This window comes from Elephas maximus, chromosome 7 (assembly GCF_024166365.1).
Source record: "Elephas maximus indicus isolate mEleMax1 chromosome 7, mEleMax1 primary haplotype, whole genome shotgun sequence".
Taxonomy (NCBI): domain Eukaryota; kingdom Metazoa; phylum Chordata; class Mammalia; order Proboscidea; family Elephantidae; genus Elephas; species Elephas maximus.
Genome location: NC_064825.1, coordinates 117052830 through 117068938, shown reverse-complemented (window position 1 = coordinate 117068938; position 16109 = coordinate 117052830). Strand labels below are relative to the sequence as shown.

The window sequence follows — 16109 nt, the reverse complement described above, 5'->3', positions numbered from 1 at the left end:
GTAAATATAGATAGATAGATAATGAAGGAATATTTTTGTTGTTTTTGTTGCCCTTTGTTTGTTTTTGGCTTATGAAGGTCATTTTCTCATTTTCATGAAGACTTGTTTTCTATTCACTATGAATTTCTTCAGGGCTTCTTTCATCTCTTTGTTCCAGAGGCTGTAGATCAAGGGGTTCAACATGGTAATGATTACTGTGTAGAAGACAGAGACCATATTGTTTATGTCAAGGGAATGATTTGAGCTGGGCTGTGTGTAGATAAAGATCAGAGTTCCATCGAAAATGGTGACTGCCAGCATATGAGAACCATACTTGGAGAAGGCCTTGCATTTGTCCTCAGTAGAGCACCTCCTCAGGGTGGCAGAAATAATGAACATGTAGGAAACAAATACAATGAGAAGGGAAGGAAGGAATGTGAAGCTGTTGTTGTTGTTAGGTCCTCTTGAGTCAGTTCCAACTCATAGCATCCCTATATACAAAAGAAAGAAACACTGCCTGGTCCTGTGTCATTCTCACAATTGTTGTTATACTTGAGCCCATTGTAGCAGCCACTGTGTCAATCCATCTTATTGAGGGGCTTTCTCTTTTTCACTGGCCCTCTACTTTACCAAGCATGATGTCCTTCTCCAAGAACTGATCCCTCCTGATAAAATGTCCAAAGTATGTGAGACTTGGTCTCCCCATCCTTGTTTCTGTGGAGCATTCTTATTGTACTTCTTCCGAGACAGATTTGTTTGTTCCTTTGGTAGTCCATGGTATATTCAAAATTCTTCACCAACACCAAAGTTCAAAGGTGTCTGCTCTTCCTTGGCCTTCCTTATTCAGTTTCCAGCTTTCACATGCATATGAGGTGATTGAAAATACCATGGCTTGGGTCAAGCACACCTTAGTCTTCAAGGTGACATCTACTTTTTAGCATTTTAAAGATGTCTTTTGCGGCAGATTTTCCCACTGTGATGCTTTTGATTTCTTGGCTACTGCTTCCATGGATTTTGATTGTGGATTCAAGTGAAATGAAATCCTTGACAAGTTTAATCTTTTCTCCATTTATCATACTGTTGCTTATTGGTCTAGTTGTGAGAATTTTTGTTTTCTTTTTTTTTTTATGTTGAGGTGTAATCTATACTGAAGACTGTGATCTTTGATCTTCATCAGTAAGTGCTTCACATTCTCTTGGTTTTCAGCAAGAAAGATTGTGCCATCTGCATAATGCAGGTTGTTAATGAGTCTTCCTCCAATACTGATGTCACATTTTTCTTCAAAATTAGGTTAATATAAATCCTAAAAATGGATAACTGCATGGAAGATACAATGACAAATGCTTTTTAGACATTTATTTACCTTATTTCATACTCGCTAATACCTCATCATTAAGATAAAATTATTACTATGTTGAAGAAGCAAAATCTCAAACAGGGTAAGCAGATGAAGCAAGGTCAAACATCTAGTCTTCAGTAAAGCTGATATACACATTCATGGTTTTCTGACTCAGGAGTACAGCATTTTTTACCATTTTGCTCTCAATATATCCTCTTTAATCTGCTGTTGGATAGTTATGTTTTTTCTACATTTTGCTTGACATACTGATGAAATGCACATTTTCCAAGGTGTAAATTATAGGATTGAAAGCAATATGTATATTCACGTTTTTGTAAATATATTTCTAGATTGAAATAGAACTGTTTCCAATAGATTTGTTTCAGTTATTGTTGCTCCAGTTACTTCTCTACTATTTATTTAAAAATCACAACCATTTTAACTTAGTATGATATAGCAGATATAGAATTAAGGATTCTTACTATTGAAACACATATGGACAGACTCTTCTCTCTAAATATCACTTCTTATTTATACATAAAAATTTAAAAAATCTTTTTGAAGAAAACTTAGACATTTCTTTGTAACTTTTGAAAGTAACCATGAATAAAAAGTGTATACATTAAATATGAGTTAAAAATTCACTAAAGTCTCTTCTGTACTACAACTTGTCTCAAAATAGGTTGTAGATTATGATTTCTTATTTCAATTAACATGTCTATTGAACAATTACTGCATGGTAAGTAACAATTTTCAAAGAATATAAATTTAATTTAATTTTATCCCAAGTAAATGTGTCAAATTTCCTCATGGAACCCTGAAAAAGATAAATTTTTTTGTGTGTTTCATGTCCAACATGGAACTGAAGGAAACTTGAACATTTAAGACCAGAAATGCCAAGGTGCTAAAAAAATGCTGATTAAAAATTGCTAAATTTAATTTGTGATCTAGTAATAACTTACTTGATGGCACTGTTTTTTTTTTTTTTTTAATGACTCACAGGAACATTTTAAGAAACCCCACTCTAGACTAGCCAAATCTTCATAAACACAAACTCAATTACCACTTCCTATAACCATCTCCTAGCAAGTTCTCCCATCCTCTATGAAATCTTCTTCACTGTTTTTCTGACACAAAGTGTAGTTGTCTTTTTTTACACTTAGGATCAATACCAAGGTTTTTATTGCACTTATCTATTAAGAGAAAACATAAAACTCTGTTTATTCTCCCTTATCCTTACAGATAGATAATGAAATTTCTGTTAAAATCATTAAATATATTTTTATCTACAAGGAATTTATTATCCTTTGGGTAAATTTATATGATGCTTGCCTTTTTTCCCAACAGAACTTCTAGTATGAAGGCATGCATTTAGTAGATATGCTTTTCTCTCATGCTGTGTTATAATTTTACACCACATTCTGTCCATACATTGTGATTAACTGCACGTACAAGTATATTAACATATTTTATGTTATTACAATAATGGGGATCTTTTGTTAAAGGAAGTAGAATGGTATAGTGTAAGAAATAGGAAAATGAAGTCTAAGTTCAGATCCCAGAGTGGCGCAAATTGTTTGAGCTCAGCTACCAACCTAAAGGTTGGCAGGTTAAACCCACCTATTGGTGCCATGGAAAAAAGCCCTGACAAGCGGCTTTTGTAGAGATTACAGCCAAGAAAATCCAATGGAGAAGTTCTACTCTGTAACACATGGAGTTGCCAGGATTTGGGATAGACTCGATGGCAACAAGTTTGGTTTTGGGGTTTAAAATTTGAGTTCTCATAGTGTCATGTGTTAGTAATTAAGTAACCTTTGTCATATTATTCAATCTTCCTTAGCTTGTTTGCTGGAATAGAAAATTAAAAGAAGTCCTTCATGCACAGTTAGGCTGAGAAATACAGACTGTAAACTACACTTAATTTGCAAATTGTGAAATGTTATACTGATGTCCTATACTCTCTTCTGTAAACTTTTCATTTTGCTTCACAGATCAAAGAGAAACTTGAGGAAATAGCATAAGTAGGACAAGATGCATTGCTGTGAAAAAATCTCATTTGGAATGAGCAATATGTATTAAAAAAAACTCATGTTTCAAATCTTTATTGTGAACTAAAGAAAGAAGAATATAGTAGAAAGACCTTGATTAATAGCATGCTTTAGGAATCGAATTTGTTTCTAGCACTTTCTAGCTATTTAATCCTAGACCTTGATGAGTTACATATTCAGTTTCTCTGTCTCTCCAACTATGAAATGAGTGAGTACATACGGTAAAGGGTTGTTGTGAGGAGTAAAAGAATATTACTTATACACATCACATATCAATACATGTAAATATTAAGCTAGAATAAGCATATTAAAGACAGCTTGCCACCCTGATACAAGGAAAGCTATGTCTACAAGAGAGTCAAAGCAACCATGATTCAAATTAATTGGTATCTAGTGCAAACAGGGATATGCTAAAGGTCATACTTTGGCTCTCTAAGGACTTGTTCTAATTTTCTTCAGTTTTAACTTGAACTTGCATATGAGCCATTCATGGTCTGTTCCACATTTGGTCCCTGGCCTTGTTCTGACTGATGATATTGAGCTTTTCCATCATCTCTTTCCCCAGATGTAGATGATTCGATTTCTGTATATTCTATCTGGAGAGGTCCATGCGTATAGTTGCTGTTTATGTTGTTGACAAAAAGTATTTGCAATGAAAAAGTCCGTGGTCTTGAAAAATTCTATCATTTGATCTCCACCATCATTTCTATCACCAAGGCCATATTTTTAAAATACCAATCCTTATGTATTGTCTCCACCTTTCACATTCCATAAACCAGTAATTATCAATTCCTCCTGATTGCATGTTTGATCAATTTCAGACTTCAGAAGCTGGTAAAAATCTTCAGTTTCTTCATCTTTGGCCTTAATGGTTGGTGCACAAGTTTGAATAATAGCCATATTAACTTGACTGCCTTGCAGGCATATGGATATTATCCTATCCTTGACAGCATCATATTTCAGGATAGATCTTGAAATGTCCTTTTTGTTGATGAGTGCAATGCCATTCCTCTTCAAGTTTTTGTTTCCAGCATAGTAGACCATATGATTTTTCAACTCAAAATGGCCAATATCAATCCATTTTAGCTCAGTAATGCCTAGGATATTGATGTTTATGTGTTCCATTTCATCTTGATGATTTCCCAATTTTCTAGATTCATATTTCCTACATTTCATGTTCTGAATGTTAACAGGAGTTTGCTGCTGTTTCTTCTCATTTTGAGTCATGTCACATCAACAAGTGAAGGTCCTTAAAGCTTGACTCCATCCTTGTCATTAAAGTCAACTCTACTTTGAGGAGGCAGCTCTTCCCCAGTTGTCTTTTGAATACCTTCCAACCTGAGGGGCTCATCTTCTGGCAATATATCAGACAATGATCTGCTGCTATTCATAAGTTTTCACTGGCTAATTCTTTTCAGAAGTAGACCACCAGATCGTTCTTCCTAGTCTCTGTTAGTATGGAAGCTGAGCTGAAACCTGTCAGCCATAGATGACCTTGCTGGTTTTTGAATACTGGTGGCATAGCCTCCAGCATCACAGCAACACAGAAGACCCAACAGTACATGTTGAACACTAATGACCAAAGACCAGATGAGTTGTGGAATGAGATCAAGTACATCACACATGAAGAAAGCAAGAGGTAATTAAAAAGCTAGGAAAGGGAGAAAAGACCAAAATGAATATCAGAAGAGACTCTGAAACTTGCTCTTGAGTGTCAAGTAACTAAAGGGAAAGGAAAAAATGATTAAGTAAAAGAGTTGAACAGAAGATTTCAAAGGGCAGGTAGACAAGACAAAGTAAAGTATCATAATGACATGTGCAAGGACCTGGAAATAGAAAACCGAAAGGGGAGAATACACTCTGCATTTCTCAAGTTGAAAAAACTGAAGAAAAATTCAAGCCTAGAATTTCAATATTGAAGGATTCTAGTGGGAAAATATTAAACAACACGGAAAGCATCAAAAGAAAATGTAAGCAATACACAGAGTCACTACAGCAAAAATAATTGGTCAACATTCAACCATTTCAGGAGATAGCATATGGTCAGGAACCAATGGTCCTGAAGGAAGAAGTTCAAGCTGCACTAAAGGCATTGGCAAAAAACACGACTCTCAGAATTGATGGAATATCAATCGGGATGTTTCAACAAACAGAAGCAGCCCCTAAAAGTGCTCCCTCATCTATGCCAAGAAATTTGGAAGACAGGTACCTGGCCATCCAACCGAAAGAGATCCATATTTTTGCCTAATCCCAAGAAAGTTGATGCAACCAAATGTGGAAATTATCGAACAGTATTATTAATATTACACACAAGTGAAATGTTGCTGAAGATCATTCAAAAGTGGCTGCAGCAGTATATATACAGGGAACTGCCAGAAACTCAAGCCAGATTCAGAAGAGGGCATGGAACCAGGGATATAAATGCAGATGTCGGATGAATCCTGGCTGAAAGCAGAGAATACCAGAAAGATGTTTACCTGTGTTTTATTGAAATCAAAAGACACATTGCATTGAGCAAATCTGCTGCAAAAGACCTCTTTAACGTGTTGAAAAACAAAGATGTCACCTTGAAGAATAAGGTGCACCTGACCCAAGTTATAGTGTTTTCAATCACCTCATATGCATGTGAAAGCTGAACAATGAATAAGGAAGACTGAAGAAAAACTGATGCCTTTGAATTGTGGTGTTGGTAAAGAATACCATGGACTGCCAAAAGAATGAACATAACTGTCGTGGAAGAAGTACAACCAAAATGCTCCTTAGAAGCAAGAATGGCAAGATTACATCTCACATACTTTGCACATGTTATCAGAAGGGATCACTCCCTGGAGAAGGATATCATGCTTGGTAAAGTAGAGGGCCAGGAAAAAAGAAGAAGACCCTCAACCAGATGGATTGACATAGTGGCATAACAGCAATCGTGAGGATGGAACATGACTGGGCAGTGTTTCATTCTGTTGTACATAGGGTTGCTATGAGTTGGAGCTGACTCAGTGGCACCTGACAACAAAAACACTGAAGGTAGAACTCTAACAATGAGAAACCTGGCCTTTACCATCTGCCATCCACTTAATCATTAAATTTCATCACACTTGTATACTGGTTTCAGAATTGTTAACCTGTACCCTCGTGAGAAACAACTTTATAAGCTAGAATACCAAGATTATACGCAATTACTTTTGCATTTAGTCTTAACACATTCCTCTCATTTCTGAGATTACATTGCTCAGCAACTTTTCCCCCACCCAATTCAGTAAGATTGGCCCATACATTCATAATCCAGTGAGATTGCCTTGTCATATTCTGCATTCCATTTTGAGATCCCCTGACCTCCTAAATGACTTATTTTAAAGTTTGCATTTGTTGAAGTTTATGCTTTATGCTGTAAAATTCTGTGGGTTTTGCCAAATGCATAGTATCATGTATCCATCATGAAAGTATCATGCAGAATAGATTCACTGCCCTAAAACATCCATTTGGCTTCACATATTTGACCTTTCCCTTCCACTACCCATGGCAACACTGATTAATTTATTATCTCTATAATTTTGGCATTTCCAGAATGTCATGTGATGGGAATCACAGAGTATGTACCCTTTTCGGTGTGGCTTCTTTCACTTATCAATATACATTTAAGACCTACTCATGTCTTTGAATGGTTTGATAGCTCTTTTTTTTTTTTTAATCACTGAATGGTATTCCATTTATGGATGTGTCACAGTTGATTATTCATTCACCTGTTGAAGGACATCTAGATTGCTTCTAGTGTTTTCACAAGTATGAATAAAGCTACTATAAATATTAGCATACAGGTTCTTGTGTGGACATAGTTTTCAAATCAGTTGAGTAAATACCTAAGAGTGTGATTGCTGGACTGTATGGTAAGATCATGTTCAGATTTTAGAGAATCTGCCAATTTGTCTTCTAAAACATGCTGCACCAACGTGTATTCCTGCTAGCAATAAATGATTGTTTCTGTCGCTCCATATCCTCACCAGTAATTGATATTGTCAGTTTTTTTTAATATTAGATGTTCTAATAGGTGTAAAATCAAATATTTAATGCTTTAAAATAAATTTTTATCACAAGAAACAACATTCAGGAAAAATATGAAAACAAATATAGCATGTAGAAATTATAACATTGTTTAAGTTGGGTTCTCCATCCAGGAACCCAAAGACAAAAATTTTTGCGAAAGCAATTTATCAGGATTTTTTCCCACTAAACAATCATGAGGATGGTTAAGAGGCAAGGCTGGAAAGGAAAATAGTCCATGCTGGTTGCAGGATCAAAGCCCTTTCAAGGGTAAATTTGATTACATCCTAGAGGGGAGAAAGGTAGTACTTCCAGAATGATTCTGTGAAGAACTTGGCAAATCTCACCAAAGTGAGAGAATTTACTTTTCCTTGTTTTACAACTTACTATAAAATTAGAATGAGTGAGTCAGCAGGTCTTTGGCATAAAAATAGTTATATAGATCAGTGGAACTGAATTTAGACACAAGAAATAAAGCTTTATATTTAGGGGCAATTTCTTTTTGACAAAGACGCCAAGGAAATTCTATGGGGAATTTTTAATCTTTTGCATCAGCTGGCCCTGTGACAACTGTATATTTGTATGCCAAAAAAAAAGACTTAGACCCTGGCCTTCACTTTACAGACAAATGTAATAAAAAATATCATAGACATAAACATTAAGTATTTAAGCTACAAAACTTCTAGAAGTAAACACAGGAAAAAAAAATTTAATTGTGCTTTATATGAATGTTTGCAGAGTAAATTAGCTTCTCATTAAACAATTAATATACATACTGTTTTGTAAAATTGGTTGCCAACCCCAGGACATGTCAGTACTCATAAGAGAAAATTTTTATGACTCAGTTTAGGCAAAGGTTCTATTGATATAATATCAGAAATGCCTCATATTAAAAAAAATGAACATCATCAGTAATACTTTGGTTTTTAAAAGATACCACTTAGAAAATGGAAAGTCACAGAGTGGGAGAAAGAATTTGCAAATCACGTATCTGATAAAGGCATGGTATCCAGAATATATAAAGAAGATTTATAACTTGGTAACAAGAAGACAAGTAGCCCAATTTAAAAAAGAGTAAAATATTTGAGTAGATATTTTACCAAAGAAGATATGCAAATAACTAACGAAACACCTAAAATGATGAACAAAATCATTAGCCACCGAGAAAATACAAATTCAAACCAGAACAGGTATTAGTACACACACACTCAAATGGGTCTTATCAAAACAAATGACAACGCCTGAATGGCAAGTATGTGAAGGCACTGGAACTCTCATATAAGCTGGGGAAAAATTTTGGAAAATTTTCAGGCATATTCATAAAAGGATTAGTACAGACTTACCAATTGTCCCAGCAATTCAGCTTCTGGGTATCTATCCAAGAGAAATGAAAAATTATATAATCACATGAGAGTGCTACTCAAAGGTTCAGAGCAGCAATATTTGTAATTGCTAAAAATTGGAAGTGATCCAACTGCTGACCAAAGAGTAAGTAGATGACCTGTAGTACACCCATTTAAATTAAATTAAATTAAAAAGGGGCAAAATTCTGATACGTGTTACAACATTAATGAAATGCACATACACACACACACACACAATTATGAGTGAAAGAAACCAGACACAAACTACTACCTGCTATAAGATTCAACTTATATGAAAACTCCCATTACACTAATAACCTACAGCCTACATTAACCATCTTATCATTTACTAAAATGGACTAAAATTACATTGGTTTAAAGGAATAGCATGGGTTTAACAGGAATCTCTTGAAGGCAGCTATCACATCCTTATTCCTCAAGCTGTAGATCATAGGATTCAGCATAGGGATCACCAGTGTGTAGAACACCGAAGCCATTTTATCAGAATCTAATGAATGGTGAGTTTTAGGCTGCAAATACATGAATAGCAGCGTTCCACAGAACACTGTGACTGACATCATATGTGAGGCACAGGTGGAGAAGGCTTTTTTCCTTCCTTCTGATGAATGTATCCTGAGAATGGACAAGATGATGTTGAAATAGGATACTATAACTATAATTACGGAGAAAATCAAATTCATAGCTGCAGAAATAAAGACTACTGTATCTGGAAAGTAAGTATCAGAGCAGGACAATGCTAACAGGGGAACAGTGTCGCAGTAGAAATGGTTGATGATATTGGAAGAACAATAAGACATAGAGAATACAGAAGAAGCAACCACAATAGCTGTGGAAAAGCCATAGCTGTATGCAAAGGATACCAGCAGAAGGCAGATCTGTTGAGATACCACCACCATATAGAGCAGGGGGTTACAAATGGCCACATAGCGGTCATAGGCCATCACAGCTAGCACAAAAACCTCAGCTACAATGAAAAACAAGAACCCACCCATTTGGGTGGCACATTCATAATAAAAGGTATTTTTCTTCTTTACTAAGAAATTAATCAGCATTTTAGGGGCAATGACGGTAGAATTGCCAAAATTAATGATAGCCAAATGTCGGAAGAAAAAATACATGGGGGTTTGAAGACGAGGGTCCGTGCTGGTGAGGGTGATGATGCCCAGGTTTCCTACCACGGTCAGCCCATAGATCACCAGGAAGACAAAGAAAAGGGGGACCTGGAGCTCCGGACGGTCTGAGACTCCCATGAAAATGAACTCAGTCACCCAGGTGAGATTTTCAGGAGCCATATAAGAGTTTGAAATTCATCTGTTTGGAGAATAAACAGAAAAGGGGTTAAGACTTTAAGGAATTATTTTCTAGATGGCAAAGATAATTCCTTGGGTGAGATTTTCTTGAATTCTGTATTATTCTAAATCAGTTATTGAACCCAAGCCTCAAGTTATGATAAAAAACATACGTATTCTTTCAACTTTACTCTTCCATGAACTATATAACCTTATTCTTAGCCTATACTTTTTCTCAATCATTTGGGACAGAGAAAGTATATGTATGGTAAATTAAAGAAATGATCCAACATCATGCACCGTTTTGAAGAAGTGTACTTCCTCACAGTATTATTAAAACTTGAATATTTTACTTACTTGCTGTCATGGGTTGAATTGTGCCCCCCCCCCAAAAAAAAAATATGTCAGTTTGGCTAGGTCATGATTCCTTTGTATGGTTGTCTACCATTTTATCATCTGGTGCAATTTCCCCAAATGTTTTAAATCCTATCACTATGATGTATTAATAAGGACTAGTGGCAGTTATACTGATGAGGTCTACAAGATTAGATAGTGTCTTAAGCCAGCTTCTTTTGAAATACAAAAGAGAGAATTGAGCAGAGACACAAGAGAATCTCATACCACCAAGAAAGCAGCGCTGGGAGCAGAGCGCTTCCTTTGGACCTGAGGTTCTTGCGCTGAGATGCCCTCAGACCAAGGAAAGACTGACAACAAGAACCTTCCTCCAGAGCCGACAGAGAAAGCCTTCTCCTGGAGCTGATTCCCTGAATTTGGACTTGTAGTGTACTAGACTAGATAGTGAGAGAATAAATTTCTCTTGGTTAAAGCCAACCACTTGTGGTATTTTTGTTATATCAGCACTAGATGACTAAGATACTTGCAAACATTTGATATGATCGATATCTTAAGTCTCCCAGCTGCATAGAAGAAAAGTGAGAAATTTTTGTCCCAATAAATTTAATGGCTCTTTGTGATTTTTAATCTAAGTTTTCCTATTGTTTGTTAAGAATAGACAATCCTAGCCACTACCCAGACCCATTCTCTGTAGTCTATTCTTTTATAACTTCTATTAGATATATGTTGATCTTGCTAATTCTATCATGCATAGGTGTTAATTTTTTTTTTCTCATTTTTTAATTTCATTACCTTTGTCATGGATTGAGTTGTGTCTCCCAAAAAATGCATGTTATCAATTGGGCTAGGCCATGATTCCCAGTATTGTGTGATTTTCCTGTATCTTATAAATTCTGCCTCTGTGATGTTAATGAGGGAGGATGGATGGAAGTTGTAGTAGTGAGGCAGGACTCAACCTACAGGATTGGACATAAATTAATTCTGAAGCGAGAAAGACAGAAAAAGCCATGTGAAGGGATAAAAGAAATAAGACAAAAAAAAAAAAAAAAAAAATCTCATACTTTAAGTACCTGAGAACTGTTTCTTAAACTTGACATCATTCTTTCACTTGATTTCTTTGAAACACCTTCATGTATTTATCAAATATTTGTTGAGTTTCTACCCTGTGACAGGCAATGTTCAAGATGTAGATAAATCACTTGTTCCCCACCTCACAGACCTTTCATTCCAATGTTGAGCAACAGACATAAAGCTGGCAAGGAAATATATAAACAGGACAATGGAAGACTATGATAGTGCAATAAGTTAATTAAACAAGAAGATATACTGTGAGAATCTGTGGCAACTTATGTGTGATACGAAGAGTTTCTGAGAGGGTGACTTTTGAACTGAAATCAAGAATGAGATGGAACCAGCTATATAAGAAATTAGAAAAAAAAAAGTAGGGGTGCATTCTTAAAAATTTTCTGTGGTAGAATTTTTTTTTTTTTTCACATTGTGGAGATGGTTACATATTTGAGGTAACTGAATTATATTGAGAGAACTAAAAAGCTAAAGTAGGATCAGATGATGCAGCGAGGCATTGGTGGTTTAGTGGTAGAATTCTTCCCTTCCATATGGGAAATCACAATTTGATCCCTAGCCAATGATCTCATGCATAGCCACCAACCTTCCGTCAGTGGAGGCTTGTGTGGTGTTGTGATGGTGATCAGATTTCAAGGGATCTTCCAAGCTAAGATTTTCTAGGAAGAAAGGCCTAGTGATCTACTTCTAAAAAACAGTCAGTAAAAACCAGAGGGATCACAGTGGTTGAAATGCCAACTGATCAGGTACCATTTCCTTCCAAGATGGGGCTACCCCAATGACATCTAACAGTAACAACAGATATTTCACAAATAAATGAAAGATTTTACTCTATGTGAATTACAAGCCCTTGTAAAGTTTTAATTTACAGGAGTAAAGTGATCAGTTTTAAGTTTTAAAAATACAGTGAAAACTGCCAAAGCCAGAACTAAAGGGAATTGCCTTATTTTTGGGGGACTCAAAAGTTCTACCTTTGGCCGGGTGCTTAGTGTCATTCTCTTTTAAGAATTCTACCCCATTTTAGTGTTGAGTTTTTCTTATCTGAGAGGTTTCTGCCTTATACAAGTTCTGACTTTCACAGGCTTTACTATATTCTTTTGGCTGTTATGAAGAGAATGAATTGTAAGATTAAAGAAATGGGGCAAGACATTGCTATAAGATTGTTGGTGAACAAAAGTATTGTCTTGGTTCAAAGTGGGTGAGCTGAAGACAGAGAAGGTAAATTTGACAGACAGATGGGCATAAAAACAAGATGCCCTTTTTAACATAATTCATGCAGTGAATTATACGAAGACTATGAAGGAATGACAGATGGGGGTGGAATAAGAAAGACTTGGGTTTTTGGCTTTTGTAATTGGACGAATGGCCATGGTATATTTTGAATATTAGAAAAACTGGTTGAAGGTGGGGTTGATCAAAATGATAAACATGTTTTGGATGCCTAGGAGACATTTAAGCAACCGTTTAAGGAAGCTAATATTTAAGTCTGGAGAACATGGGTGTGGTTAGGCTATAGACATTTGAGAAACTTCAATCTAGGTGATTGCCTAAGTTATTTAGTGCTGCCATAACAGAAATACTATAAGTGGATGGCTGTAACAAACAGAAATCTATTATTTTCTTACGGTTTAGAAGGCTAGAGGTCGAAATTCAGGATGTTGGCTCTAGGGGAAGACTTTCTTTCTCTATCAGCTCTGGGGGAAGGAACTTTTCTCTTCATCTTCTGTTTCCTGGTCCCTTGGAGATCTCCCAGTAGCTTGGAATCTATCTTCCCCCATCTCAGCTTGCTTAACCTCCTATTCGTGATTTTGCAGGTGGTTGACTCAAGGCATACCCTACACTAATCCTGTCTCATTTTTTGTAACAAAGGCAACTCATTCCCAAATTTGATTATAATCACAGGCATAGAGTTTAGGATTTACGACACATATCGTTGAGGGGCATAATTCAGCCCATAATGGTGAGGATATAGTGTTTTTTGGCTATCTATCTCAAGTTTTGATTTTTGCTATATATATAGCCAAAAATTCCTAGTATGTTCTTTACCAATCTGAAGCCTTTTTCACTGACCATCAACCCTTGATTTTTGAGATTCTAGCATTCCTGTATCATATTTGACAGTGTATGATCCCAAAAGAGCTATAAAATCTGGAAACAAACTTTAGTTAAAAAAAACTTTAGTTAAGCATTATATTATTTGATTATATGGAACTCCCAGTGTTTTCCAAAAATTAGATTGAATGGCTCATTTGAAAATATAGGTTTTGGATTTTTAAAGCCCAGTATATATTAATGGGAAACCCTGGTGGCATAGCGGTTAAGAGCTACGGCTTCTAACCGAAAGGTCACCAGTTGAAATCCACCATGCAGTCCTTGGAAACCCTATGGGGCAGTTCTACTCTCTCCTATAGGGTCACTATGAGTCAAAATGGACTCGACAAAACATTTTTTTTTAATATATTAATGAAATAAATATTTTCTACCCACCTCTAATGGAAAATCTGCTTCTAGTTCTTAGTGAGCATCACTCCATGACTTCAATAGTCAGAGGTGGTGGGCTCTATAATACTTTGAGACCTTATCTCTGCAGCACAGGCGATGCTCAGATCAACAAATTGTCTTTTATCTCCTTAGGGAAGAGGCCACCAGGGATTTGTACTTAACAAGATCCATGACATAGTAGCCCCAAAGGTAATCCGGGCCTATATTTTTGAAATGAGCTAAACTCCACGGCATCTAAGGGACACTGATTAAAGTCTGTCTCCCAAAGTAGCTCATTTGCATTCAGAGACTGATTATTGCAAATATGGAGCATGATAGGGCTAGGAACCAAAGGTCTAGCAGTCAGATTAGAACATACTATATCTTTATTGAGCCCTGGTAGCACAGTGTATTGCTAAGTTGTGAGTGTGGTGTAAACAATGTTTTTGTTTTGCCACTATCTGCTGTTTTTTTTACCCCTCTTTACCTAAAAAATACAGTTAGCATAGTCATTAATTTAAGGAATGAGTTAAAGTGGAGGATGCAACCTCCAAAAAACAACCTGAATTTAATAAAAATATTCTTTACTCTTTACTCTTGTAGGTGAGAAAACGCTAGGAAAAAAAAAAAAAGGTGGCTAATCTAGAAGATAGCTGCTGGAGAAGAGTAAAATACAGTATTTAAAAGGCATGCTCTTTTCTTATATTTGAATGTGAAATTTCTGGAGATACAGATTCATTGTTTTTAATATTGAAGGTTTTAAATGTATTTTTTTTTTTCCATGTAAGGAGTGATAGAATTATCTAGAAAGAATTGTTACTGAGAAATTTCTCTTCTATGGGCCTTAAGTCTCCTTTACAGCAATACTTCCTTTTTTTTAATCAGAAGATTGTCCACTTGAAACACTACAGGCCTTAAATTGAAAATTGGAAGTTGAGGTATCTGGCAGGGTGCCATTTATATAAAGTATAAATTCATGTGCAGAGAACAGTAATGTTCATTTTGTAAGGAAAACAAACACAATCAAATTAAATGGAATGCTTACCCAGCAGTGACAGAAATAACTGGATAAAGGAATAATGACAAAGTAGGACTAAGAAAAAAGCCAGGGGAGGATAAGGGGCATTGCCTGGACCAATAATGAAAATGTGCCATGAACTGAGGAGCACAGTCATTCTAAACCTACTGCCTTAGGTACAAAAACAGTTGAAAACATGTATATCTTCATTATTGTAGAAAATCCGCTTCTAGAGATCTATCCTGCAGAAGTAATACAAGTTACTGAAATATATAAATGGAAATCTGCACAAGATTATGCTTCAATATGGTGAAATATCAGAAAAAAATTAACTAAATATCATAAAAAAAAAAAAATGTATTAAAGAAATTACATGTTATATAAAACCCAAAACCAAACCCATTGCCTATTGCTTTTAAAATTTTGTGTACATAGATTATATGGAAGTTTGGGCAAAAGTTCTGAGAAGCAAAATTAAAATATTACAGAAAAGTCGACACTACAATGTTTATTTTCAAACAACTTTATGGCAGTATAATTTGCTGTTGTTTTTGTTAGGTGCTTTTGTGTAGATTTCCACTCATAGCAACCCCATGTGATGGAGTAAACTGCCCCATAGGGTTTCCTAGACTGTAATCTTTTTTTGTTATGTACATTTTACTGAGATAATTTTTGTGTGTGGATATGTGTTTTAAGTGAAAGATTTTAGCTCAAGTTAGATTCTCATACAAAAATTAATCACACATTGTTATATAACCCTAGTTACTCTCTCTGTAACGTGACAGCACGCTCCCTCTTTCCACCCTGGATTTCCCATGTCCATTCAACCAGCTCCTGTACCTTTCCTACTTCTCATCTCACCTCTAGACAGGAGCTGCCCATTTAATCTCCTGTATCTACTTGGACTGAGAGGCACACTCATCACTAGTATCATTTTATGTCTTACAGTCCAGTCTAATCTTTGTCCTTTGGGGATGATTTTAGTTCTTGGTTAACAGAGAGCCCAGGAGCCATGTCTTCTGGGGTTCCTCCAGTCTCAGTCAGAACATTAAGTCTGGTCTTTTTACTAGAATTTGAGTTCTGCACCCTAATTTTCTC

The 16109-nt window shown here is 35.8% G+C and overlaps 1 protein-coding gene across 2 annotated transcripts; it reads right to left on the bottom strand.

Annotated features, from left to right (window-relative positions):
- Positions 1 to 78: 78 nt before the first annotated feature.
- Positions 79 to 10078, bottom strand: LOC126079301 (olfactory receptor 8J3-like). 2 transcript variants are annotated; one of them, XM_049890226.1, is made up of 2 exons: positions 9191 to 10078; positions 79 to 144 (listed from the first exon to the last, which is right to left on the bottom strand). In XM_049890226.1, the coding sequence occupies exons 1-2, from the start codon at positions 10076 to 10078 to the stop codon at positions 79 to 81; spliced, it is 954 nt and encodes a 317-aa protein (XP_049746183.1). The 2 variants fall into 2 exon arrangements, with proteins under 2 accessions (XP_049746183.1, XP_049746184.1); XM_049890227.1 differs by lacking the exon at positions 79 to 144 and having other exon boundaries at positions 9131 to 10078.
- Between the last annotated feature and the right edge of the window lie 6031 nt (positions 10079 to 16109).